The sequence below is a fragment of the Vicugna pacos genome, chromosome 3, assembly GCF_048564905.1.
Source record: "Vicugna pacos chromosome 3, VicPac4, whole genome shotgun sequence".
Lineage (NCBI taxonomy): Eukaryota > Metazoa > Chordata > Mammalia > Artiodactyla > Camelidae > Vicugna > Vicugna pacos.
Genome location: NC_132989.1, coordinates 24,070,533 through 24,096,248, shown reverse-complemented (window position 1 = coordinate 24,096,248; position 25,716 = coordinate 24,070,533). Strand labels below are relative to the sequence as shown.

The window sequence follows — 25,716 nt, the reverse complement described above, 5'->3', positions numbered from 1 at the left end:
AAAAGGAATGAATTACTGATAATGCAATCATATGGATAAATCTCAAAATCATTATGCTAAATCAGAAAAGCCCACACAAGTGACATACTATATGCTTCCAATTATATGAAATTCTAGAAAACGCAGTTTTCTAAGTATTAGAAAGTTTATCATTGGTGGCCAGGGTTTGAAGAAAGGATATTGACTGCAAAGGGCTGAAGGGAACTTCAGGTGGGGGGTGGAAATGTTCAGTGTCATGATTGTGATAATGTTCTACAACTCCATTTGTCGAAATTCACTGAAGTGTACACTTTTAAATTGTTGTATTAATTTTATGTGAATTATACCTCAGTGAAGCAGCATTTTTAAGTGTTAGCTGTTATCTTCTTTGACCCATGAGAAAATTGGCCTTTAGAGTCTGAAACTATGACTCAGTGAGGATACATCTCTTGTGACCCTTATAAAATAAGTGAAGTCATTTCATTCCTGTTTTAGAGACAGAAGAGATGGGTGATGAAGAAGTCTTCTCCTGGTTGAAGTGTGCAAAGGGGCAGTCCCATGAACCAGAGAATCTTATGCCCACACAGATCATCCCTGGCACAGGTAAGGGAATTACTTTTTTTCGATTTGTTGGGGGGGGGGGTTTAATTGAGCTATAATTTACCATAAAATTTGGTGAAATGGTTTATCTCAGCCTGACTTTTTTTAAGCCTCATCAGATTTCTCTGAGAATTTGAATCTTTAGAAATGTTAGATTGTATGCAGCTAGTGCACACACTTTGCCTCACCTTTCTAGTGGAAGAGGTTGGTTGCTTTTCAGATGTCATTTTACATTCCTATAGTTGGCAGAATAGAAAAAGCCAGTCCCCTCACTTCTAGAAAGACCTTTGGTTTTAGGCTTGTAAAAATCCAGCTAAAGCTAATCAAACCTCTTGAATCCATGAAGAAGGCAGCTTAACAGTAGCTTACTTTAGTGATTCCTCCAGAAAGTCTGTTTCCAGCTTCATACTTCCATTAACATACACACATTGAAGTTGGTGAATCTACTGCCCATATTCTCCTCCACTTTGGGGAGGTACCCCCTGGATCCTTTATACCCCAGTGCTTTCAAGCAGAAGAGCTCCCTGAGTGCAGTGGTTAGATGCCTGCTCCCTGCTGATCTAAGCATTAGTTAAATGTTTGTGTGAAGTTTATATTGGTGTATTTTTTTTTGAGGTATAACTTACAATAATGTACATGAATCTCAAGTATACAATTCAAAATGTTGACATGCTGAACTATTAAGGAATCTTCCCCTACAGTTTTGGCTGGAGGACACCTTGTTAATGTTTACTAAAGGAGGGAGGGAATGTAGCTTAGTGGTTACAAGTGCACAGAACTTTAGTGCTAGATATACCTTGGTTAAAGTCTCAGTACTTTCATTTACCAACTTTATGTACTTAAGCAAATAACCTCACTCCTCTGAGTTTCAGTTTCATTGTCAAAAATTGAGGGTAAAAGCGGCTACTTCGTTGAAATGTGGTAAGGCTTGAGGGAGATAATATAAATAAGGTCTTTAGCACAATACCTGGCACATTCAAGCAATCTAAGGTTAACTGTTATTATTATTATCTTTTTTCAGCTCTTTACAATATTGGAGATATGGTACATGCTGCCCGGGGCAAATGGGGAATAAAAGCAAACTGCCCTTGTATTAGCCGGCAGAACAAATCTGTGTTGAGACCTGCTGTCACTAACGGGATGTCACAGGTAAAGTAGTGTGTACAGGAACAACTGAGAGAATCTTAAGTTCTTAGGACTAGGAAATGTCCCATTTTCATCTCCACTGTCCCAGGCTGCTGTAGGACTCCTACAGATTTAGGGGATAGGGAATCCTGTCTAGAGAGAGCCCCAGACGTTATTCAGGGGATTTAAATTCCCTGACTGGAATGACTTTCTCTTCATTCGTCCTCAAAACCAATTCTGGCTTGGCTGATAAATAGCACAGAGTATTTGCATTATGTCAAGATTTATACCTCAGAATCCTTGAGTAGGTGAAGAGTATAGAAACAGTCACAAGGAATATAGTCCTGTCTGTGTGCATGGTCCCTGCCATGTCGTATTAGGTACTGAGGACAAAAATGTGACTATTGGTCTGCTGATCTGGAATCATTCTACCCTGAAAGCAATCCAGAGCCTCCAGAGAGAGGCAGTGGTTTTTCTCTTGCTCTGTCAGAGGTGGAGGTCATTCCGGTTTGATGGTAACTATTTTGAATAAGAGGCTATTTTAAGAAAATAAAAACCACACACACTGCTTACATTTAGATGGCTTTTCAGGAATGCCACTAACACATGATCAATAAGATATACAAGAAATAATGCTGAACAGGGAAGTATATTCAATATCTTGTAGTAACTTATGGCTAAAAAGAATATGAAAACGAATATACGTATTTATAGGTATGACTGAAATTTTATGTTGTACACCAGAAATTGACACATTGTAACTGCCTATACTTCAATTTGAAAAAAAAAGAATTAATGCTGAGAGTTATCAAGATATATTTTCAGTAGAGTTGACATATTAGAGCAAACCATCTAGAAAATTCAATAATAGAATAATAAACATTTTATTGAGCATTTTTGTATGCCAGACCCTGTGCTGAGCTCTTTGCATATACTATCTCATTTAATCCTCAGAACCGCTCTATGTGGTCAAGTTATAATCGCCAATTTGCCATTGCAGAAACTGAGCCTCAGGCATGCTAAACAAAAACCCTGTTTTATTTTCAAGTCTTGTTCACTGCTCTTCCCAGAGAAACTGTCACGTTGTAGGACTCAGTAAATATGTTAAATGAATGAATGAATGAGATAGCAGTTTACGGGACAGTTTCAAATTATTTTCCCAGACCTATTTAGTGTCAGCAGCCATTACTATTTGCATTATGTTTTTTTCTGCACAAGGACAGCACTTTAATCATGTTGGCTTTCTGTGCTTTAGCTTCCTAGCATAAACCCTAGTGCCTCTTCTGGAAGTGAAACCACCTTCTCAGGTGGAGGAGGAACTGCATCGGTAACACCACCAGAGACCGACCATGTTCCCAAAGCCAACAGCACTGACATCAGATCTGATGAGCCTCTGAAAGCAGACAGTTCAACGTCAAATAGCAATAGTGAGCTAAAAGCCATCAGGCCCCCTTGCCCTGACACAGCCCCACCCTCCTCTGCCCTGCACTGGTTGGCGGATTTAGCAACTCAGAAGGCTAAGGAAGAAACAAAAGGTGAGATTAACACAAGCCTCTTCCCTGCCTGTGGGTGGAACACTTGAATTATTCTGGGATTCTTCAGACTAACACATTACCATCCACATTTATGAAACATGCTACTTGCTTTCTCTGGCTGACCACGTAAAATGAGGGAATCTCTTTCAACTTCTTTCTAGAAGTGGAGCTTTTTTAAAAAAGGCACATAGGTGCCTGGGCTCTACCCCAGACCTCTTTAGTCAGAATTGATATTAAGATTTTTAACAAGCCTCCCAGATGGTTCTGTTACTCAGCCAGGATTAAGGGCTAGATTTGTTTTTCAATGGGCACAAGAATCACCTGGGGGATTGTTAAAAATGCAGATTCCTGTGCCCTCCCCCCCACCCCAGAAATATTAAATGAGAGAATCTCTCAGAGTAAGACCAAGAATCTCCATTTTTAACAAGCACTCCAGGTGATTCCAATACAAGTATTCTGGAGACCCACTTGAAGAAACACTCTCTTAGAAAGTGAGGGAGACGAAAGATGGATGGGAACAAAAGGAAGTTTGAAATCCAGATCTGGAAAAGAAAGGAAGAAGTAGGAGAGCTTCTCCTTGGCCATGAGACCTGCCATAGTCATAGCTCGTCAGGCTTGGCCCAGACAAACCGTACGTAGTTTGGGGGGCAGGGGAGGGGAGAGTCTTTACTCCTTCCTACTTGGCTTATTTTTAGGAGTCAGTTGCCTGCTAGGTATTTATTCCTTTTTGTGCCTAATGCTGTTCCCGGTTATGTTCTTACAGAAGCAGGGTCCCTGAGGTCGGTGCTCAGTAAAGAGTCTCATTCACCCTTTGGGCTGGACTCATTCAACTCCACTGCAAAGGTCTCTCCGTTGACTCCAAAGCTTTTTAACAGTCTGTTACTGGGTCCCACTGCCTCCAACAACAAAACCGAAGGCTCTAGCCTTCGAGACCTCCTTCACTCCGGGCCCGGAAAGCTTCCTCAAACCCCCTTGGACACAGGCATACCCTTCCCCCCGGTCTTCTCTACATCCTCAGCAGTAAGTGTCCTCTCTACAACTCTAGCCTTTGCTGCTTTTCCATGAAGGAACCATTAGAGATGGTTTAGAGAGTATGTGGGTGATTTGTGTTCTCTACATTATCTGTCCAGCTGACGAGATCTTCCTTTATATTAAATTTTGGAAATGTTTGAGATCATTTTAAGTAGCAAACCTTTTGTGCCATGTTAGGAAGTCAGTAGAAATTGAGATGTTGAAATTTTTTTGTCATCAGCAGAAATTTATCTTCTTGACAGTAACAGACATTAAAAATTTTTTTCTTGTAACCAGAGCAGTACATTCATATTCTCTTGGATATCTAAAAGATGCCTCAAACTTAATACATCTGAGACCACACTCCTGATCTGCCTGTTATCCTGCTCCTCCTTTAGTTTGCCTCTCAATCAGTGGCTTCCAGTTCCTAGGCCAAAAGTCTTGGAGTCATTTGGGACTCCCTTTTCTCACATTTTCATATCTAATCCGTTAGCAGATCCTTTCAGTTTGATCTTCAAAATGTATTTAGAGTCCACGCATTTCTCATCACCTCCACTGCCTTCTCTCTGGTTTGAATTAACATCCTCTCTTGCCTGAATTTTTCCAGTAAACTCCTTACAGGTCCTCTTTATTTCTTCCCTTTCTACTCTATAGTCTAGTTTCAACACAGCAGCTAGAGTCACCCTTTTTAAGATATAAGTCAGATCATGTCACCTCTGCCTGAAATCCTTCAAGGGCTTCCTATTTCATAATATAAGCAGAGTCCTTTCAGTGGGCTATAAGGTTCTAGCCCTAACTTCCCCTCACTTCCCTGGCCTTAACTACCACTCTCCCACTTGTCCGCTCTGTTCTGGCCATATCCACCGTCTTGCTGTTCTTTGAATATGGCCAGGCACTCTCCCTCTACAGAATCTTTGCACTTGTCCTTTCCTCCATCTACAACTCTCTTTCTCATGCCACCACATGGCTTGCTTCATCATCAGCTTCCTTTCTTCCCTCCTGAAATGTCACCTCTTCAGTAAGCCTTCTTAGATCACCCTTTTTAAAAGTCCATATCATTCCCATCTTCCACTCACATCTGCTTCCTCTGCACTTATTTTTTCCATGGCACTAATTACCATCTGACTTTCTGTATATTTTGTTTATTGTCTGTTTCACCTCCAATTGAAGGCATTTTTGTCTGTTTCATTCACCACTATAGTCCTAGTGCCACAGTGTTTCATTCGTATTTAGTAAGCACTTACTGAACGAATAAATTAATAAGGTACAAAATTTAAAAGCTATAGTGAAAAGTCGCTTTCCCACTATTGCCTTCCTTTCAGTAGATGACCACTGTTTCATGAGTGTCCTTTCAGTGATATTAACATATGTATATAGTTTTTTCCCCCTTTTTTACACAAATGTTTTTACACATTGCTTTTCTGTTTTCAGTTAATATATCTCAGAGATGATTTCAAACAAGTACATAAACATTCTCATTCTATTTTATGAGTGATAACTGAAATTTGATGAACTGTGGGTGGTTGAGCCCTATACAATGTGGGTTATTTGTTTCTCTTTTAGATAAATAAGTTTAAAAAAAATTACTCTGAGCTCTGTTTTATTTGTACTTGTTCCAACTCCCAGTTATCCTTTTTCTTTTTTAATTTTCCTGGGATGTTATATGATTACATGTACTCTATAGAGATAATGATTAGTGATACTTCAGGCATTGGGTTATTAAGTTTACAAAAGCCCTCCCCTTCCTTCAGTTCTGTGACATTAGGTACGTCACCTTCATCTTTGGGCCTGAGCTTTCCCACCAGCTGAAAAAGATGAGAGATTCTTGGTAGGGGAAGAACTGAGGAGTTGGTGACTACATTGAGAATATATAGTTTTCTTGCATACTCTGGTACAGACCTCTATTGGGGTCCACACCCTGGTTTAAAAAAAAAATCACTGCCTTGATAAGTCAGTTACTTAACTGAAGTATTATATCCCATGGGCATGCTGGCCAGAAAAAACTCATAACCCTCAAAGTAAATGTTCTTTTCCACTCAGTTCCAGCATTTTGTGAACCCTGCAGTCTGAAGGCATATGCTTAAAACAGGGCTGAATACCAAAGATATTTCTTAGGTCTCAAATCTCTTGTGGCACAGGGAATCTTTCTGTGCTTCTCTTTCATAAATATAAAGCAAAATATGAAGGATAGAGAATTATAAAATATAGACTTTAATAGATTCTCCCCTTCAACTACAAAAGACCTTTATGTAAATTTTATGAAATTTAATCAGGTAGATCAGAACTTGTGAATACAAACGTGAGAGATATTTTTTGAATGTGCTTTTTGTGGTGTCTCAGTCATACTAACCTTATGGATTTGTGTCTGGCAGGGAGTGAAGAACAAGGCCAGCCTACCCAACTTTCTTGATCACATCATTGCCTCAGTGGTAGAAAATAAGAAAACCTCAGATGCTGCAAAGCGTGCCTGTAACTTGACTGATACCCAAAAGGAGGTGAAGGAGATGGTGATGGGGTTAAATGTGCTAGACCCCCACACCTCTCACTCCTGGCTCTGTGATGGAAGACTTCTGTGTCTCCATGACCCCAGCAACAAAAACAATTGGAAGATCTTCCGGGAGTGTTGGAAGCAAGGCCAGGTGAGCAAGAATAAGCAGTTCGCAGAGTCACCTGTGTGCCTACCCACCATAGCTACCGGGGTAGTTTCAATTCTCTCTGGGAGATTTTTTGCCAAGGAGATTTAGACATATAGTAAGTTTATTCCTACTTCGAGTTTTCTTGGATTTTTAAAAATCAGAAGGTTCCTAAAAATACATAGTGGATCCTTTTATTTTCAGCTGTGTGGCTCTGTGTTCTTAAAAGGGCAGTTAAAATTCCTGTGAGGTTGTGATCTGGCATTAATAACACCTTTAGAGGAAAATCCTAAAGTGTGATATGGAGTGAGGCAAAGGTGGCTGCAAGTGGGTGGTACTTTGCTAGGTAAATGTTATAAGGCCACACAAGTCTGTGTGATAGTGTAATAGCACTTCCTGGTTTTTATACTTTAGCAGATACTTGAGGAAGGGGGAGATTATGGAATTGTCTGGACAATTTTTCATTCTAGGTGCAAGGACATATTCTCAGAGTTGCATTTGTCACTTTTTCATCCTCTCACCTCAAAACAGTGATAGATACCAGAGCAACAGAAGTGATTTCTTGAGGGTTCTCCCCGACTCCCTGCAGTGAGAATCAAGTATAGTAATGGAGTAGTAGTTTCCATTTGCTGTAGCTGACATGTTGAAATCCATAGATTCTGAAACTGGGAGGGAACAGTAAATCGTCATGGAGAAGAAGAGGCTGTCCACAGAAAACCCTCCTATTCTCTCCCTTAGCCCTGAGCTAAACGTATTTCTTAAATGGCTTTGATAGAGATATTTTTGTTTCCACAGCCAGTGCTGGTTTCAGGGGTGCATAAAAAGCTCAAGTCTGAACTCTGGAAGCCAGAAGCCTTTAGCCAGGAATTTGGAGACCAGGATGTGGACTTGGTGAACTGCAGGAACTGTGCTATAATTTCTGATGTGAAAGTCCGGGATTTCTGGGATGGCTTTGAGATCATTTGCAGTAAGTAGCTTTGATATCTGGTTTAGTAATGGCATACTAGAAAGTAAGCATCTATATGCCCAGCCCTACCCCAGAAATGACAAGTTACCTCCTCTTGGTGGGAGGAATGTTCCATCCTGGTGCTAGCCAGGTCGGTCACTTGGCAATCACATGGCTCCTAGAGCACACCTGGACTTAAGCACATGATCACACAAGATGTGTGGAGCACTTTCAGTTCGAGATGGAAAAATGTGGTATGTACTAAAGCAGTGGCTGAGGAAAACAAAGCCCACCTAGTCCATTAGGGGGGTTTACAAGTCTGAAAGTAAGAGCTTAGTCCTCTAAACCTTTTAGTCACTGGAGATTCAGACAGCAGCCAACCCAGCAGATGTTAGTAGGAGTGCTTTCTGTCTTCCAGAGCGATTGAGGTCTGAAGATGGGCAGCCAATGGTGCTCAAACTCAAGGACTGGCCTCCTGGGGAAGATTTTCGGGACATGATGCCAACAAGGTTAGTGAAGGTCATCTTGAGAGACCTGTGCCTTGCTGAAGCCATTACAAAGTAATCACAGAAAAGTGAACTCTGCCTCTTTTCTTCCCCTACCCTCTAACAAGCTAAGTCATCTTTCATCCTCTTTTGTAGGTTTGAAGATCTAATGGAGAACCTTCCCCTGCCAGAGTATACCAAACGGGATGGCAGGCTCAATCTGGCCTCTAGGCTACCCAGCTACTTTGTAAGGCCTGATCTGGGACCCAAGATGTACAATGCCTACGGTATGTGGGAGAGGCCATAATTGACCTTTTTGGACACTGTTGTTTCTATTTCACCCATAGAGGGAGATTGGTAGTCAGGGTTATGTGTAGAGGTGATACACGGTGAAGTGGCAGGTGCTGGAGAAACTAACAATATCCAGAATAGTTTTTAATATGTTTGCTTTTGTCATTGATTTCCATAACAGCCAGATAGGCCCAGTCCATAAGTTAAATACAGTAGTTAGAAAGTTTCCTCTCAAAGATTCCATCCAAGGAGATAATTCTTAGTTTTGAAGATACTGTATAAGATAAAAGTGAAAAAAAAAGCATGAAAGTCTGAGTACTGTGCTATACAACTACCTCTTTGCGAAATCATCCTAAATCACTGTGAAAGCCACACTTCATTTGAATATTTATAATGCCTGTATCTGCTTTGTTTTTGAAGGAGAGATCATTTGGGGGGATAGAATTGATTCAGTGGCCAAAGCTAATGACAGTATCAATTAAGCTTGAAATCAGTCTTAAAACACTAGAAAAGAGATGGCAATTGTTTATTGATAAACACATATACTTCATTTTCCCAGCGTTACCCATTTAAGAGCATCCTTGAGTATGTTTTCACTTGTAAGATCTATAATGTAGTTTTCAGAATGTTGCCCTTTCACCTTGCATGTCTTCCTTTCTACCTTCAGGCTTGATAACAGCGGAAGATAGAAGAGTTGGCACAACAAATCTTCACTTAGATGTGTCTGATGCAGTTAATGTAATGGTGTATGTTGGGATCCCCATTGGGGAGGGTGCTCATGATGAAGGTATGATATCTAGAACCCAGTACTTCTGGAGCTTGAGATTTAGCCTCAGGAGTAAAATGGGGGTGGAGTGTCTTTCTCCTCAGTCAGGACCAATGGCTTTTTCTTAAATCTCTCAAAGGACTGATGTGTCGTAGGTGCCCAAAGGGATGATTGTAGCAGAGATGAGTGGTACTTCTGTATCTTTGACCAGAGTTACTCTCTTTTTGGGAATGCTGCCTTTTAACACTGAGTATGTACCGTCACAAAGGGGAATAAAAAAGAAAGGGCAAACCAGCCTACTTGTTCCATCAGCCAGTTCAACTGTGGGGTGACAGGTGAAAAAGCCAGGTCACTTGCACAGAAAAATGAAGCATTAAAGTGATGTTTTGCTGCATTTGCAGTCTGCTGTCTCAGTGTAAAATTAATGTGTGTTAATTATGAAAGTTTTAAAAAACAAAATTTTTAAAGATAAATAACTCAAAATCTCAGGGTTCAGGGATTATCAGTATCATTACTTTGGTATATTTCCTGCCACTCATTTGCTTTTGATGCTACACACTTGAAGATCCTTCTCTTGTACTGTCCTTTAATGGGTTACGACAGATAAAGATTAGAAACCAACCCTCTTAACTTGCCAGAGAAGCTTTACTCTTCATGGCCTTAAATCCATAGGATCCTAGAGTTTGAAGAGGTCTTGAGAAAGTGTACAGTTAGTCTACTTACAGCAGGACATAACCTGCAGTTTGAACATAAGGTATGGCTACACAGTTTGAGCAGGAGATATGTTTTAAAGGAAAACTATACCTCCAAAAAATGCTGAGTCTCTGTTAAGTAAGGAAGATTAGAATCACTCTTCTTATGTATAGGAAGTTTAGGGCAATGTGAGTTTTGATTCTTTGGTTCTACATTATATTATTCCAGAGCATTGGAGAATAGTGGGGACTAAACTTGTTTGAATTGGACATTTTGCTTCACTCAGAGGTACTGAAATGGCTGATTACATTGGAAAGTGTCATTTTGCTTTTTTCAGAGGTGCTCAAGACAATTGATGAGGGAGATGCTGACGAGGTGACAAAGCAGAGGATTCACGATGGAAAGGAGAAACCTGGTGCTTTGTGGCACATCTATGCAGCCAAGGATGCAGAGAAGATCCGGGAGCTGCTCCGAAAGGTATGTTCCTGGGTGAACTCCCAGCTCACAGATTAAGGGTCTAGGGATGCTGAGACAGCCTGCCCAGGGGTTTCTCCTGTGGAGTCCCATGGCACTGAAGACCTGTGCCCTTTGTCAAAATGACCCAAAGGGCTGAATCTGCACTTTAGAGGATACTGAATAGAATGAAGTAAAAGCTTTGGCCCACCAGTGACATTACTACAGCAAGTTGGATTTATGCTACTAATAATTTTTATGTATTTATTGATTTTTACATCTTTGGGTTTTGGTCATGACTTCAGGTTGGAGAAGAACAAGGCCAAGAGAATCCCCCTGATCATGATCCAATTCATGACCAAAGTTGGTACCTGGACCAGACCCTGCGTAAGCGGCTCTATGAGGAATATGGTGTGCAAGGCTGGGCCATTGTTCAGTTCCTGGGAGATGCCGTCTTTATACCTGCTGGAGCCCCACACCAGGTGGGTTCCACCTTACAGAAGGGGCTCCACAATTCCATTGGCTTCCTTATTTCTGATTTCTTGCTAATTTGGCAATAGCTATAAATGGCTGAATTAGACTGCTCTTAAACTGCAACTTAGTTTTTGCTTTTTAATTTTCTCCCATGTAATTTTAAATGATCACTTAAAAATGTTTAAATAAATAAGGGAGACTATTAAAGAAAGGGTGAAAGTCTCAGCTCAGCTACCTATGCCATATCCCTTTTCAGTCCCTTCATCCTGCCTTCCCCAGAAGGAGCCTACTGTTAACAGTTTGGTGTGTATTTTTCTAGATCCATTTCTGTGCCAGTACTAACATTTTCATTTATAAATTTATACTTACAGTTTTTCTGCGTTTGTTTTTATACAAGTGAAATATTAGAAGTATTTGTAAAATTTTTTTATGATGGAAGTTTCCGTGTGTCATTGAATATCTAATGACTGATGTTTGCCTCTGCTTTTCCTCTCCCAGGTGCACAATCTATACAGTTGCATAAAAGTAGCAGAAGACTTTGTATCTCCAGAACACGTAAAGCACTGTTTCCGCCTGACGCAGGAATTCAGGCATCTCTCTAACACTCATACAAACCATGAGGATAAACTGCAGGTAAAATACTCCCTCTCCACCCACACTCTGTCTTCCATCTCCTCGTAGGCTGCATACACAGGAAGCACATTTCTGTTTCCTAAAGATACTATCTAGGCAGTGTAACTGTAGAGAAATAATTAAGGGAACCATGTCTGGGATATGGAGTCCTCCCACCGGGAAGTATTTAATCAGTACTCTTCAGGTTTGCTTTTAGAGAATACTGATCTTTTAACCTCATCACTTACAGTGTGACAGTCTTCTATTTCTCTGCTCCTGGAAGATAAACAGTGTTTCAGTATTAGTAACTGACTAGACTGACTACCCTAGTCAGATGGGAAAACCACTGTGGCAGTGTGTTCTAAACCTGTTTCCTGGAAGCTGCTTCTCAGAGCAAATTTCTGTGTAGACTCAATTCCTTAGAGCTCTGCTAAGGACTTTAATCCATGTCCCTAACAGTTATTTCCCCCTTGTAGATCTAAACAATCAGATTAGGTTTTCCTCTGCTCAGAAATGGATTGGAACTTTAAGGGCAGAATTTCATCGTTTATACCCTTGGATGCTTTAGTAATATAAAAAGAACAAAGAATAAGTAACCAACATTCCCCAGGCAGAACTTCAGCAACCTGAATAGGCACTCTCCCAGCCTCTCACGTGTGGCCTGTTTTTCTCCATCAAGCCTGAGGCTCAAGTGTGTCTTCTTGGGTCAGTGACCAATGAGATTGCAGACTTTTCTTGGTTGCTGGTAGATTTTAATCAACTGTAACCCTGAATCTGATCTGTTTTGCTGTCCTTTTTCAAAATTATGGAACATTTCAACCATAAAGTTTTTATACAAAGTACAGTCACACTGATAAATAGATAACATTGATATTTAGTCCTAGTGCAACTATTCAGGCATACATATTTCAGATCCCACCTGCATTAGGTCTCTACTTGTAACCTGTCACCTCCCAATCCTCTGTCACTGCTTTTTTTTTTTTATAGTATTTTTTACCATCTAACATACCATGTATTTCATCTGTTTCCATCCCTACTAGAATATAAACTGTTTAAGCTCCATGAAGTCAGGGATTTTATTGTTTTATTCACTGCCTTTCCCTAGCACAGTATCTGACACATAGTAGATACTCAGTAAGTATTTGTTGAATTAATACGAAAAGTGTAATAGAGAATAGTATAAAGGGGCTTGTGTGCTTAAGAAGTAAAACAGCATGTACATACTGCCTATACAACATATATGTGTACAGCAGCTATATGATTGAAGCCTGCATGTACCTTCCCATCCCACCTCCTCAGAAATAATCACCATCTTGGTTTAAAACTGTTTTTAGTGTTTTCACTTTATTTTAATAACTTTATTGTGTCTTCCTACTTCACACACTATATTTGTTTCTTTTAGACAAATTAGAAAATACAAATAAACACAAAAGAGAAAAATACCCAATAAATCCGACCCAGCCACTGTTGTTTTAGTGCATTCTTATTAGCTATAGGACCTTAGGCAAGGTTCTTAACCATGGAACCTCACCTCTCATCTGTAAAATGGGAATAATAATAGAATCTTCTTCCTCATAAGGATTGAATGAAAGTCCAAATAAAATAATGCCATTTGCAGCAACATGGATGGACCTGGAGATTGCAATTCTAAGTGAAATAAGCCAGAAAGAGAAAGAAAATTACCATATGGTATCATTTATGTGTGGAATCTAAGAAAAAGACAAGTGAACTCATTTACAAAACAGAAACAGACTCACAGACATAGAAAACAAACTTATGGATACTGGGGTGGGAAGGGGTAAATTTGGATTTGAGATTTACAGATACTAACTACTATATATAAAATAAACAATAAGTTTATACTATATAGCACAGGGAACTATATTCAGTATCTTGTAGTAACCTATAATGAAAAAGAATATGAAAACAAATATATGTATGTAATATGTATGACTGAACTGTTATGCTGTACACCAGAAGTTGACACAACATTGTAAAATGACTATACTTCAATTTTTTAAAAATGAAAAAAAATATTTTAATATAATCATGTTCCCAAGCTTTAAAAAAAAGATCCACATAAAGAGCTTAGCAATAGTGCACAGCACATAGTAAGCACACAGAGGATGGTGATTATATAGCCTTTCAAATGATTTCATCATCCATTTTAAAATATAGACTACATATCCTGTGTGACTTTGTAAACCATCTTTGGGATTGATTTGGGAAGCACACAGTCCTGGTTGAGGGCTTTCCTCACTAATCAGTAGGTTTTTAGTCAGTGTAGAACATAATTTTCAATTGCAGAACACAGTATGTGGCTGCCATGAACTGACTGTGCTGATTGCTCTCTCCAGGTGAAGAACATCATTTATCATGCAGTGAAAGATGCTGTTGGCACCCTCAAGGCTCATGAATCCAAACTGGCAAGGTCTTAGGTGTGGAGAAATTCCAAACTCCCCTGTGAAGCAGGTCTTTTACTCACAACACATACAGAGAACGGCAGGGTTCTCTGCTGGAGCAGAGGTCCTTCACTTGGAGCCAGTGTGGTCAGTATTACAAACTCTCCAGTCACTCTTTTCTATGCTGCCTCAACACTGAAGGTTGACACAGGAAAGTTGCACTGTTCACACACAGTTTCAGACTCCAAGCCGAGGGTGCCACATCCCCATCCTGTGGCCTTTTGGGACTCTGAATTGCCTGAACATCGCTGGGCTTTCCTGCACGTTCTCGTGATTTGAGATTCATGGAAACCAGGAATGTGGGCACACCTTTCTTTTTGTTTTCTCTCGTGCCTAGTTAGGTGGGAATGTGTTTGGAGGTAGGGGGAATCACATAACTGGTACAAGTGGAGGCTAATTGCTTAAACATGCCTAGTGGAAGCCTGACAGTGTCTCTGCACACGACCTCTGACACAGCCCATCCCGGGAGCAGGGTGAAGCCATTCCCAACCGTCTCTCCCATGAGCACTGGAGTCTTGCGGGACCCAGGGAGAATCCACTGCTTTTCCCAGGAGGCTCCAGGATTAGGAAACGTGTGTATTTAGTGAAAAATAGGTTTGTAGTGAAATAGTTACTATTTCATGAAAGTAGATATTTTTAGAATTTTTGAAATACCACAGTTGTTTTCCTGGATTATGAGGAGAGGCACATTACATTTAGTCTTCCTTTCGATAAAACTCTTTGAAGAAATAAGATTTTTAGAAATCAACTGCCCATTATAGCACAAAAATCAGCCAAAGCAGAATTTAAAAGGATTGGCTTTTTAGGATTCTTTTAATTTCTCCCCCTCCCATCTCAGTCCTATCTTGAGGGAACAGCTGTCTTGAGAACTTTGTCATGTCTGAGCTGTGGTGTGTTCCATGCATACACACACTGGTGACTCCAGGAACCATTTTCACCTACTACCAGCGTTCCCTTGGGACTCCTCTTACAGTTCCAAACGCAAAGGAAAGTTTTCTTTCCTACATGAGGCTTTTTGTTTTGGGGAGGTTTTGGTCTAGAAATATTTTCAGCAAAACTTTCCAACTCAGTGGAGTTTTATTAAGAATTTATTTGAAAATGATGGGATTCATTGGCCCATGGGTACATTGGAAAATGTATCTATCTTCTTCCTGGCTGTACTGTAGTGCCCTGCAGGCTTGTTTATATGTTCACAGTTACTTTTTTTTTTTTTTAATAAAAGTCATTTACTGTAGAATACTTTTAATTTCACTTTCTGTATTTTAATTTTGTTGAAGGGCTGATTGGGATTTCCATGTTCTTATTAAAAATCTAACAAATCTGTTTGGAGTGGAGTAAATTCTTCCTTATGCCAGCCATTCTAAAAAGCAGGGCCAGGTTTAAGGCGGGGTTGAGGGTGGAGAATGGTTCATTTTCATATCATCGTTACATTGCTGCATCCAATTTTTATTCTTTGCTTCCTGAATTTGTGCCCATATGGGAGAAGGAAGTGCCAAGTCATTGTGGTTTGAGGCCTTGGGGGTGAGGGGAAGGTACTACATGTATCAGAGGGTAGGAGCAAAGATGGGCTTTCTATAGTTTATGCACTATAGATAGGAAAGTGGGTGGGTACCTACCTTCCTGGAGCCGTCAGAGGGGAAAAAGCCTTGGGGAATGGCCTGAGCAAGGTTTTGGGCAGTCATTGGTGAGGTTCCTCAAAATAGGAGGCCTGGCTACATATGAAAAAATGTAGCTGTAGATCTGCCTCCGAGTTAGTGGAAGAAGACCCAGATGAGATTTATTCTTGTTTATCAAGAAGCGATTAAAAGTGGCCTGAGGGGCAAGGACAGGCTATGTTCCAATTAGAAGAAAGGCCTTTTGAAGAGGAAGTTGTAAAGAATAGTTTGACACAACATTGTAAAATGATTATAAATCAATAAAAAATGTTAAAAAAGAAAGAAAGAAAGAATAGCAAGAGGGGTCATCAGAGGCTGCTTCCCTGAATCCTATTGGGAAAACATCTTCCAAAGTGTTTGAGCTTGGAAATACAATTTTCAGGATGGAAATAGACCATTGTGTGGTTCAAGGATACTGAGTTTGAATAGGACCATAACTGAAATACAGAGTTCTGAACATGTCCTTTCAGCCTGGATGGGCACGGGTGGATGCTGTGATCACCAGAGGATTACACCTCCACATAAAGAATGCAGAAGCTTTGAAATGGGACAGGAAAGGAAAGCGATGGGGGAGGGGGGTTGCAGAGATTGCTGGAGTTTTGTTGCTTCAGTGAAAATCAGGAGGCAGGCTAGCCTACATTCTGGATATAAATGTCTTCAGAATTAGGGCATTCACTGCCGCCAGTGCTTGCTGACGGGGGTGAAACTGGAGCCTCTGGATCCATCTCCTACCTAGACCCGAGGCAGCCCCTCCTTAGGAAGAGGATGATTCCCCTGCCACAGGGTACCTACCTTGAGAGTGCTGTTCCCCTACAAAGCTTAGGAACTGACAATCTGAAAATGCAGATTAGATTGGGTGTGGTCCTCTTCCAACTGGAGTGATTAGTGACGGCTGAGATGGGGTGGCATGGCAGATGCCCCTGTACCCTTTGGCTTCAGGAGTTCCTAGGTGGGTGTCTTGGCATCCTGCGATGAAGGAGGAGGGTTTGCTAGTTAGCAGTTGGTGGACGTAGCCCTGTTTAAAGTAAGACTTCCTGAGTTTATATCTTAGCAGCATGACTTAGTGGTTTCGTGGACCTTGGCAAATTATTGAACCTCTCTAAGCTTCCCATTTTCTTATCTTCAAAATGAGGATAATTATAACCCCTGCCTTATAGATTGGTGAGTGAACGCATGTGAAGCTCTTAGCAGAGGGCCTGGCATGCAGTAAGTACTCAATATGACCTAGCTATTATTCCTCGTTGGATGTTTAAGTCTTTCAGCCTGATGTGGGCAAAGTAGGAGGAGGGCTAGGATGTGGGCTGGGGTGTCAGGATGAAACCATGTAGGGCTCCTGAGGACCTCAGCCCAAGGTTTCAAACCCAAGAAAGGTGAACAAGCGATTAGAGGAAGGTAGGGTACTGAGGGTCAAAGGCGCATGCCCCGACAGCAGGTGCAGGGGGGCGCACCGCCGCCGCCGCCGCGGCCTCCCCTTTAAGAGCCGCCGCCGCCCACGGCCCGCCGCTGCGGCAAGAACCTCCCCTTTAACGGCGGCGGCTCGGCGCTCCGCGGCCCCCGCGGCGGCTGCTGCTGCGGGTGCTGCTGCTACTGCGGCTCCTGCTGCCGCCGCCGCTCAACCTCCAGCAGCTGCATCTTCGGCCCTGGGCCGGGTCCCCGCCCCGCGCCCCGCCTGGCCCCGCCATGGTGTCCTGGATCATCTCTCGCCTGGTGGTGTGAGTGTGGCGACGGTGGGGTGCGGCCGGTTGGGAGGGGGATGGGGGTTAGGAATGAAGGGTGAGAAGTATTGAAACCCAGATGGACCATTCTGTGGCCTCATACAGCAGAGTCACCTAAACCACAAGGTCCCTCTTTGGGGTCCCCAGAGCCATGGAGATGTGGAACCCAGGACTGGAGAGGGGAATATTAGAGAAGCATGGCAGGCCTGGCTTCCCACCCCTTTTATTTTTAATTCTCTGCTCCTTCTCCCTCCCTCATCCCAGGGACTGGGCAGCATGGCTTGGTTTATGAGGGGAGGTGCACGTCCCTTCCCCCACGTAGCAGATCAGTGCTGGAGGAGCTCCTTAGACCTGGGCCCTCATCTCCCTGAGGGAGAGGTCTAATGGAAGAGCCCGTGAGCAAGGCAGGGCCTCTTCATTCCATAGCTTCGGGCCATGGCAGCCTTGGCCTCCCCAGAGGGGTGGATTTCCCCTCTGTCTTCCACTGTCAGGAGACTGGGGATAAGGGCACATGCTCTGAAGGCCTCCCAAGGAAAACAGGGTATCTGCAGCTGAGATGCCTAGAGGACGAAGTGTGGGAGGTAACTGGGAGGGGGTGTGTGTGCTCTGACTGGAGCTGTGAAATCTGTAGAGGGGAGGGTGTTAGGTGGCCTTCATTCCAGGCCACTAGCTATGTCCCTCCCACCTTCCCCAGGCTCCAGGAGGAAACCCTGCTCCCACAACCCCAGACTTTGTCCTTGAGTATTCCACCCTCCACCCCGTTTCCACAGGCCGTTCCAGAAGTATCCTGCCTCAGTGAGGCAAATCCATGTGACAACAGGCAGTACCCACACATTGTCAAGGGGCTGGGCCTGGCAGGGGCTCCACATGGGCCCTAGCCAACCTCTGCCCCTCAGCCTCCACTCTAGGGAACTGACACCAAAGAATCCCCTCCCTGCTGTCATCTCCCCATTCAATGCTGTCATGTGCTTATGTTCTGGCTTCCTCTAGACCCACAGGAGTCTCCCTCCTGCCTCTCCACCATTCTACCCCAGAGGGAATCCTCCATGTGGCCTTCAGAGTGGCTGCTTCTCTGTAGTCTGGATGAGCTCCTGAGGGGCATCGGTCCTCTCGTTCCCTCGTGTCCCACTTGTGGTCTCTAGTAGGACCACCACCAGACTCCAGGCTTGAGCCAGGGCCTCAAGCCCAAGGCACTCCCCTGAGCCTGGTCCCAAGAGTGTTTACATGGGGGAATGAACCTCTTTGCCCCTCTCAGGGCCTCCTGCCCCTGTGCCCTCTGCTCCCCAGGTCCCCAGGGCTACAATGGTACCTCTGACTGCCAGGCAGAGTGCCCTGTTAGGCAGTGTCAGCTTCGCTTGCAGACCTGGCCCTACCCAGCTTGGCTCTGAGACAGGGAGGTAGAGGGTAAGGGCAGATCGGTACAAATGGGCATGATGTCTGGAGAAGGAAGACACCCCACCATGCAGTGATCAGGAACCCCCCCCCCATTTCCCATGATGTGTTTATGCGTAACTAAGGATCAGGGCTAAAGAGGCCACATTGGACCCTCTGGCCTCTGGGTCTTTCTATACCTCAGGGGCTGGAGGAAAACTGAACAATAAAGGGGTATAGGGCATCACCATAGCTGGTTGGGGTCTCCATGCATGTGTATCACCTCAGGCTTGACTGCTTTCACCTGAGTTCATCAGTCCAGCTGATATGGCACTCTGGAGTTCTGTCCATTCTCCCCTTACCTACTCAGGGACTAATGACGAGCTGGGAGGGAGAGGCCACTGCTCTTGGCCGAGGGGCCCAGTAACCATGCCTGCCTTCCTAGGCTCATCTTTGGCACCCTGTACCCAGCCTACTCTTCCTACAAGGCGGTGAAGACAAAAAACGTGAAGGAATATGTGAGTGTATGACTCTCCATCTCCCACCCAACCCACACGGTAGAGATTGGGGAGGACAGTGGGTCACATGAAAGATGGGGGTGACTCTGTACTAAGACTGTCAGCACTAATGAGACCTGGTTCAAGGGAGGTTCCTGTGTGTTCCTTTTCCCCAGCCCTGGTGTGATGTGCAGGCAAAGCTGAGGTCCTGAGTGTCCCCTGCGGCACCTCCAGCATGTTTGGCAGGCAGAGGTGGGGTCCTGGGTGTTCCACAGAGGCCCCAGCCAACACCACCTTCTGTACCTTCAGGTGAAATGGATGATGTACTGGATCGTCTTTGCCTTCTTCACCACGGCCGAGACACTCACAGATATTGTGCTCTCCTGGTGAGGTCCAGCATCCTCTCCCTGCATCTCAGGGGCCAGAGCCTCTGACTTTTTCTGCACAGCCAGCAAAACAGAAGACTGAGATCCAGGGTGGAATCCCCCAACAGTTACACGGGGTTCTAGATGTCCCCTTCCTCCACCTCCCATCCAGGCCTGGCTTAATCAGCAGAATAAAAACAGGCATAACCCTCACATTTCTTTCTTGTGGCGGTCAAGGCACCAAAATAGAATTCAGGAAAACTGCTGCCAGACTTACTATGACCTTGGGCAGGTCATAGTTCTCTAGGCCTCAGTTTCCCTATTTTTAAAATAGACATACGAGTCAATCTTACAAACATTGGATGCTTACATTGCAAAGGCATTTTCCAGGCACTACTAGACTATGTATATGCACAGGACACAGAATGTCCTAGTCATCTACATATTCACAGCAGGCACTCAAAACGTTTGAGTGAGCAAATGCCTCTGGGAAGAGAGGACTAACACAACACAGTACATTGGAGGTCAGAAGAGAGTTTTACAGAGAGGTAGAGGACAAAAGATCCTTGCCTTTATAGATGACAAGGGCCTATGGCCATTGAGAAAAATAGTTTTAGCTAAGGAAGTTGAGTGGGGTCAGCTTAAGAAAGAGGAATGGGTTAAAAATTGAGACTAGTGAGTGTAGATGCCTTTTGACACAAGCAAAGGAGGGAGCTTTGATGAAGGCTTCATGAGGATGGAGGAGGCCAAAAGGAGTCTGTGGCCTGAGAAGAAGCCATGGGGAGTGAAGAATGGTCCTTAAAAGTAAGGGGCATGTCATGGCAGCAAGGGGTGGATCAGAGCACAACTAGAGAAGCCCACCTCTTCTCCATGGGTGCAAGGGAAGAGGGTAAGGACCCAAGAGTGGACCTAGAAGTTTAGGGAGCTCACCTTGGTGTTGACCCCAGGACAGAGGAGTAGGGGTCTTCTGTCAGTGTGAGAGGGCTGGGACTCGGAGAGAGAGGAGGGTGAGGAGAGCCGCTGCTGCGGGGAGTTCCTGCCGGGGCTGCCTCTCACCTTCCCACTTGGAGTCTCAGCTGAGTCTCCCCTTGACTAGTCTCCTGAGCCACATGGGGACCTCTCATGTGTGGGGGGCCAGCCAAGGTCAGAGGGTCAGCACACCTCCTGTCTCCCTGCCCCGAGCTCCGCCGCTTGCCTCTCTTCCCCCAACAGGTTCCCCTTCTACTTTGAGCTCAAGATCGCCTTTGTGATATGGCTGCTGTCCCCTTATACCAAGGGCTCCAGTGTGCTCTACCGCAAGTTCGTGCACCCAACACTGTCCAACAAGGAGAAGGTTTGTTGGGACAAGGAAGTTCGCCTCCCACCTGCCCCAGGTCAAGGCAGCCCAATGCCTGCAGCCATGTGCATTCATGGCTCGCCCTGTGGGTGACCCAGCAGATCTCTGGCATCCTGGGGCAGGCAGTGCCTTTGTCCAGGCATGAACCAGAGCAGGGCAGGGCCTGGCCAGCAGGGCCTACCCCTCACCTCTTCCTCCTTCCCCTCCAACCCCTCAGGAAATCGATGAGTACATCACACAGGCCCGCGACAAGAGCTATGAGACCATGATGAGGGTGGGCAAGAGGGGTCTGAACCTGGCTGCCAATGCCGCGGTTACGGCTGCTGCCAAGGTGAGATGGTACAGACTCAGCTCCCAGGGCCCCACCTGGCTCATCTTGTCCCCCTGGCCAGGCCCCATAGCATCCACCCTGTCCTTGGGTCTGTGAAGTTTGGGGGCTTGTGGAGCTCGGGGTTCCTTCCAGTCTTGCCTCTAACACCCTCCACTAAGTGACTTACACCCTGAGCCAGTTTCCTCATCTGTCCAAAGGGAAAGCATGGCCCCAGGCTGTCACCCCATAGGACAGGGTGAGGACACTGCAGGGAGAGCACTGAGCCCAGTGGCTGCCTAGTGCCCCACGGTGACCTCTATCTCCACCCCGCCCCTTTCTCCGGTTCTCCCGGTGCGTGGTGGTGACCCTAGGGCCAGGGGGTGCTGTCAGAGAAGCTCCGAAGCTTCAGCATGCAGGACCTGACCCTGATCCGGGATGAAGATGCCCTGCCCCTGCAGGGTCCTGACGGCCGCCTCAGACCCAGCCCCGGCAGCCTTCTGGACACCATTGAGGACTTAGGTACAGATGGGCCCAGGGATGGGCAGAAGGGCATGAGGGCAAGGAGGCCAGGTGAGAAAGACACCCAGACACCCCTGTTCTCCTTTCTTCCCCCAACCAGGAGATGACCCTGCCCTGAGTTTAAGGTCAGGCACAAACCAGGGAGACCCCCGGACAGAGATCTCTGAGGATGATACAGGAGACAAAGCCACCAAGAGGGTCAAATCCATCAAAAAAGTGCCCAAAGCTGAGGTGAGAGCCATGCCAGAGCATGGGGAAATGGGGAGGGACTGTGGCTCCAGGCTGAGCCCTCTGTCTTCCTCTGTCCTTCCCACAGCCACTGGCCTCCAAGACGCTGAAGACCCGGCCCAAGAAGAAGACCTCTGCAGGGGGCGACTCAGCTTGAGGTCCCAGCCCCCAGGCTGCAGAGCCCCGGCTCCACACTGTGCCAGTAGCCCTCGCGCCTCAGGCCCCAGGACCTCTCAGATGGCTGTTTCTGGTGCCTGCCCAGTGGCCACTCCTCTGGAAGGGCTTGGAAAAGAGGAGGGAGGCCCTGCTGTGGGGGTTGAGGGTAGAGGCTGGACCAGGAGCTGAGGACTGGGCCAGCCAAGGAGATGCAGGCTCCTCAGAGCCTGAACGCTACTCTCCCCGCTCCAGCCCTGCCCCCGCCCACCCAGTGCCTTGCTGAAGACCATGGCCATCCCCCTCCCTGAACTCCCTGAAGTCCTAATGTGGCCCCCACTGCTCTCCCTGAGTCCAGGTCCAGGGGCCAGTCACAGCCCAGATTGACCAGAGACAGGCCTGAAGGCACCGGAAAGAGGGAGGGAGTGGGGAAGGCCTCAGGGAACCTGGGCAGGGGCTCCGGCTGAAGCTGTGAATGGAGGACAGGGCTTAGTGTGTGCTTCAATGACTAGGTGAGCCAGGCCAGAGCTGCAGCTGGGGGCGTTGAGTTGGGCTGTGTGCTGCATGTGCCCACTGAAAAGAGGTGGGGTTCCAGGAGTGTGTGAGTGCGTGTGTGCGTGTGTGTGTGTTTATGTGTGTGTGTGTTTCTCAGTCTAGGGCTGGGAGATTTTGAGTAAAGGCCTTTCCCTCCAGCACTGATCTCCCCCCACCTTCAGCCCCACAGCCAGCTGGCCCTTTCCCCCTTTCAGCCCTCCCTCCCTCTGAGCCTCAGAGGATCCCAGCCCACAAGAGAATAGGGCTTTGAGGGGCCTCTCACCTCTTCCTCTGTCCTCCATCCTCTCTTCTCTCCTCCTTGCATTCCTGTCCTGCCCCTGGGCTGGGCTCCTTCACCCCTCAGGGCCCTCTGTAGAGGCCCCCACTGAGCCGTTCCTTTCCCTCTCAACCTGGGGGCCCATCCTCCTTGTCCCCTAGGGTCCTCTTCCTGTGCCAAGCAGACTAGGCCCCACGTAAGCAGACCCCTGTCAGAACCCAGCCTTTATCCCACACTCTGCCCCAGCTTCTGCTGTGGCTTCAGAAGTCAGACTAGGAGGAATGTGTGAAGAAGAAAAAAACTTAGGAGCCAGGGGTCTCCCAATTCCATGGAAAGAGGGTGACCAAAAGACCTTTGGTACTGGAAGAGCCAATAAACCAAATTCTGGCACCTCATTTATTTTGACCTCTGTGCTTTGTTCTTGCTCTACCCATCCTTCCCAGGTGGGAAGGACTTCAGGTGAGAAGCAGGGCTCTGCTGTGGGATGGAGGGTGGAAGAGGTCAGACTGTGAACCCTAGGAGCTCTTATCTCCAAGGTAAGAGATAGGTTTGAGGTGGTTCAGTCTGGGAAGATGGTTTTGGGCTTCAAGATAGAGCCAGGGGACTAGGAAGGTCCAGGACTTAAGAAAGGCTAGGGGCTCCCACCCTCAGAGGTTGTCTTGTCCCTCAGAATCCTGCCCTGAGGCCCCTTCTCATTCTGGTACCTCACAGAAAGTGCCAGGTGTAAGCTGTAGGGACAAAGATCCTGATAAGGCCCCCAGGGAAGAGAGGATGTGATATGGGGGCTGATGGGCAGAGTTGGGGGATTGGATGTCCACAGTGCCTAGGAAGGCTAAAAAATATTGGAGCAGGACAGTGAGCCAAACACTGAAAGGGGGAGACAGGTGGGATGAGGGAAGAGGTGGAGATGAGGAACAAGCCCCATGGTTCTTGTCTGACCTGGGGACAGATTAGGAGGACAGGGAACCAAGAGCTGGGGCCAGAAGGGTGGATCTCTGAGCTGCTGGGCTGGGCTGTAGGAAAGAAGGAGCAGGAGGGCTGCAGGGCATGGGGTCTGAGTCCTGGGGAGGTAGAGCCAAAGCCATCAGGGACTGAGGGGCACAACCAGTGGGGACAAGGCCCTAGAGGCAAAATCTAGGAGAAGGGAAAGGATAACAGGAGCAGAGGCAGCATCGGAAGAGACAAAGGAAGAGTAAAGAGTAAAGAAGAGAGGGAGGGAAGTAGGAGGGAGGGTGAAGGAAGCAAGAGAAACAGTGGCTCAGCCTTGTGGAAGGAAAATGAAAGAAGCAGAGCCTGGGATGGGGTAGGGAGTGTGAATAGGGACCTAGCTCCAGGTCCTGGGCGCAAAGGTTGGCAAAACATCCCTACATCAAGCTTTCCTCTCCCTCCCCTAACATCACAGGGGCATGTCTTCCTGCCACATTTGAGCCAGCTGGCCAAGAACCTTCTGAACTGAGGTCGCAGTGGAGTGTGAGATGCCCTTCCCATCTTTCCTGTAATCTTCCAGTCAATAGCCCTCTGAAGGGTATTCCTTTCACCCTCGGCCTCTGGGCAACTTGGCCCCTTTCTCTATTCTTCTCAGAAAGGAGAGGAAATGTCAGGGTAGAATTCAGGGGAAAGACTCCCTTGTTCTAGAAAGATCTCCAGAGAGTAAGACGCTGCAGTCTCATGCTAGCAGATACCATATGGTCAGGAAAGCAGGTTAGGCCCTCTCTAACCTAAATCCCATTTGCTGCATATTACAGACACACACACGCTCACACTCAGATTACACAATTGCACCTATAGTGACCAGTGGTTAAGGAGGTCACTGCTAGATTCCACACTGCCAGCCTCTCCATGCACATCTGGGTTTCCCTGTGTCAACAGAAACATGCTCAGATTTCCAAGTTCATTGGTCCGTTGCCATGGAAACATTCAGTCTCCTAGAACTCGGCACAGGCCCTGGCCCCTGTGGTGCAGGGGAGGAGAGGAGATGGAGTGTATCAAACAAAATGAGGGGGGAAGGCTGGTGGGACACATCTCCGTGACCCTTTGCTGTCTCATTCCCTGGGACCACATCCCTTCTCCCCTCTACCTCAGTAGATCTCTCTAGGCCAGGGGAATGAGGAAGAGATGTCAAAAGAGAGGTGTATGGCTACAGCTATGTGGAGGGTGCTTGATCACTGTCTGGATTCCCACTGGGCATTGAGAAAGATCAGCTGTGGAGTAGGGGCTGAAGTCTAGCCCTGTGTTCCATGCCCAGACCACGCTGGGGACACTGGGCAGCCTCCAGGCCTGAGGTCCCTGGCTAAAACGGCCTCAGGCTTGGAGTTGCTTCAGCTGGCTCCCCTTCCCTTTCTTGTGTTGCCCCACACCCAGAGAACCTGCTTAAAATGGGATTTCCAGGCCATGACGTCAGAGGAAAGCCAGCAGCTCCAGCCTGTGCCAGCTCTTCCTTGATCAGCAGAGCTGAGCCCAGCCTTGTTCAGCATGGAAGAAAAGGAGTTAGACAAAGGAGGGAGGGGCTCTTGGAGCACTGGGCCATGGTCTTCACATATGTGGTATCCAGAATAAGAGGAGAAACTCTTTCCAGGCCAAAAGCCACTGCTGGCTTCTCCTCTGCCTGAAATATCAGCTGGTACGTAATCATTGCCCTCACAAATCCCCCCCCCCCAGTTTTTCCTTCTCTGAGCTGGGTCAGGCTTGCCT

At 45.9% G+C, this 25,716-nt stretch overlaps 2 protein-coding genes across 3 annotated transcripts in view; both read left to right on the top strand.

The window, feature by feature from the left end:
* Window positions 1-15,388, top strand: part of KDM3B (lysine demethylase 3B) — a 59,488-nt gene extending 44,100 nt beyond the window's left edge. Inside the window, exons 12-24 of the mRNA XM_072956901.1 lie at window positions 475-582; window positions 1,601-1,728; window positions 2,960-3,239; window positions 4,003-4,259; window positions 6,623-6,889; window positions 7,679-7,850; window positions 8,248-8,338; window positions 8,471-8,601; window positions 9,273-9,392; window positions 10,402-10,541; window positions 10,823-10,999; window positions 11,490-11,624; window positions 13,961-15,388. Of these exons, the coding sequence (XP_072813002.1) occupies window positions 475-582; window positions 1,601-1,728; window positions 2,960-3,239; window positions 4,003-4,259; window positions 6,623-6,889; window positions 7,679-7,850; window positions 8,248-8,338; window positions 8,471-8,601; window positions 9,273-9,392; window positions 10,402-10,541; window positions 10,823-10,999; window positions 11,490-11,624; window positions 13,961-14,041 (2,087 nt within the window). The 3' untranslated portion in view covers window positions 14,042-15,388. The remainder of the gene's footprint in view (window positions 1-474; window positions 583-1,600; window positions 1,729-2,959; window positions 3,240-4,002; window positions 4,260-6,622; window positions 6,890-7,678; window positions 7,851-8,247; window positions 8,339-8,470; window positions 8,602-9,272; window positions 9,393-10,401; window positions 10,542-10,822; window positions 11,000-11,489; window positions 11,625-13,960) is intronic.
* A 1,860-nt stretch (window positions 15,389-17,248) lies between these two features.
* REEP2 (receptor accessory protein 2) lies at window positions 17,249-23,420 on the top strand. Of its 2 annotated transcripts, none has more exons than XM_006204586.2 (8): window positions 17,249-17,432; window positions 19,252-19,324; window positions 19,613-19,689; window positions 20,881-21,001; window positions 21,222-21,335; window positions 21,686-21,833; window positions 21,934-22,064; window positions 22,150-23,420. In XM_006204586.2, the coding sequence occupies exons 1-8, from the start codon at window positions 17,401-17,403 to the stop codon at window positions 22,216-22,218; spliced, it is 765 nt and encodes a 254-aa protein (XP_006204648.1). In that variant the 5' UTR covers window positions 17,249-17,400; the 3' UTR covers window positions 22,219-23,420. The 2 variants fall into 2 exon arrangements, with proteins under 2 accessions (XP_006204648.1, XP_006204649.1); XM_006204587.3 differs by having other exon boundaries at window positions 17,255-17,432; window positions 21,692-21,833.
* Window positions 23,421-25,716: the final 2,296 nt, after the last annotated feature.

Excerpts from the sequence above, each read along its gene's own strand:
- REEP2 (XM_006204586.2), top strand. The coding sequence starts at position 17,401 with ATGGTGTCCTGGATCATCTCTCGCCTGGTGGT. Across the intron at positions 19,325-19,612 it reads CAAAAAACGTGAAGGAATAT|GTGAAATGGATGATGTACTG; the intron begins GTGAGTGTATGA and ends CTGTACCTTCAG. Across the intron at positions 21,834-21,933 it reads GGACACCATTGAGGACTTAG|GAGATGACCCTGCCCTGAGT; the intron begins GTACAGATGGGC and ends TCCCCCAACCAG.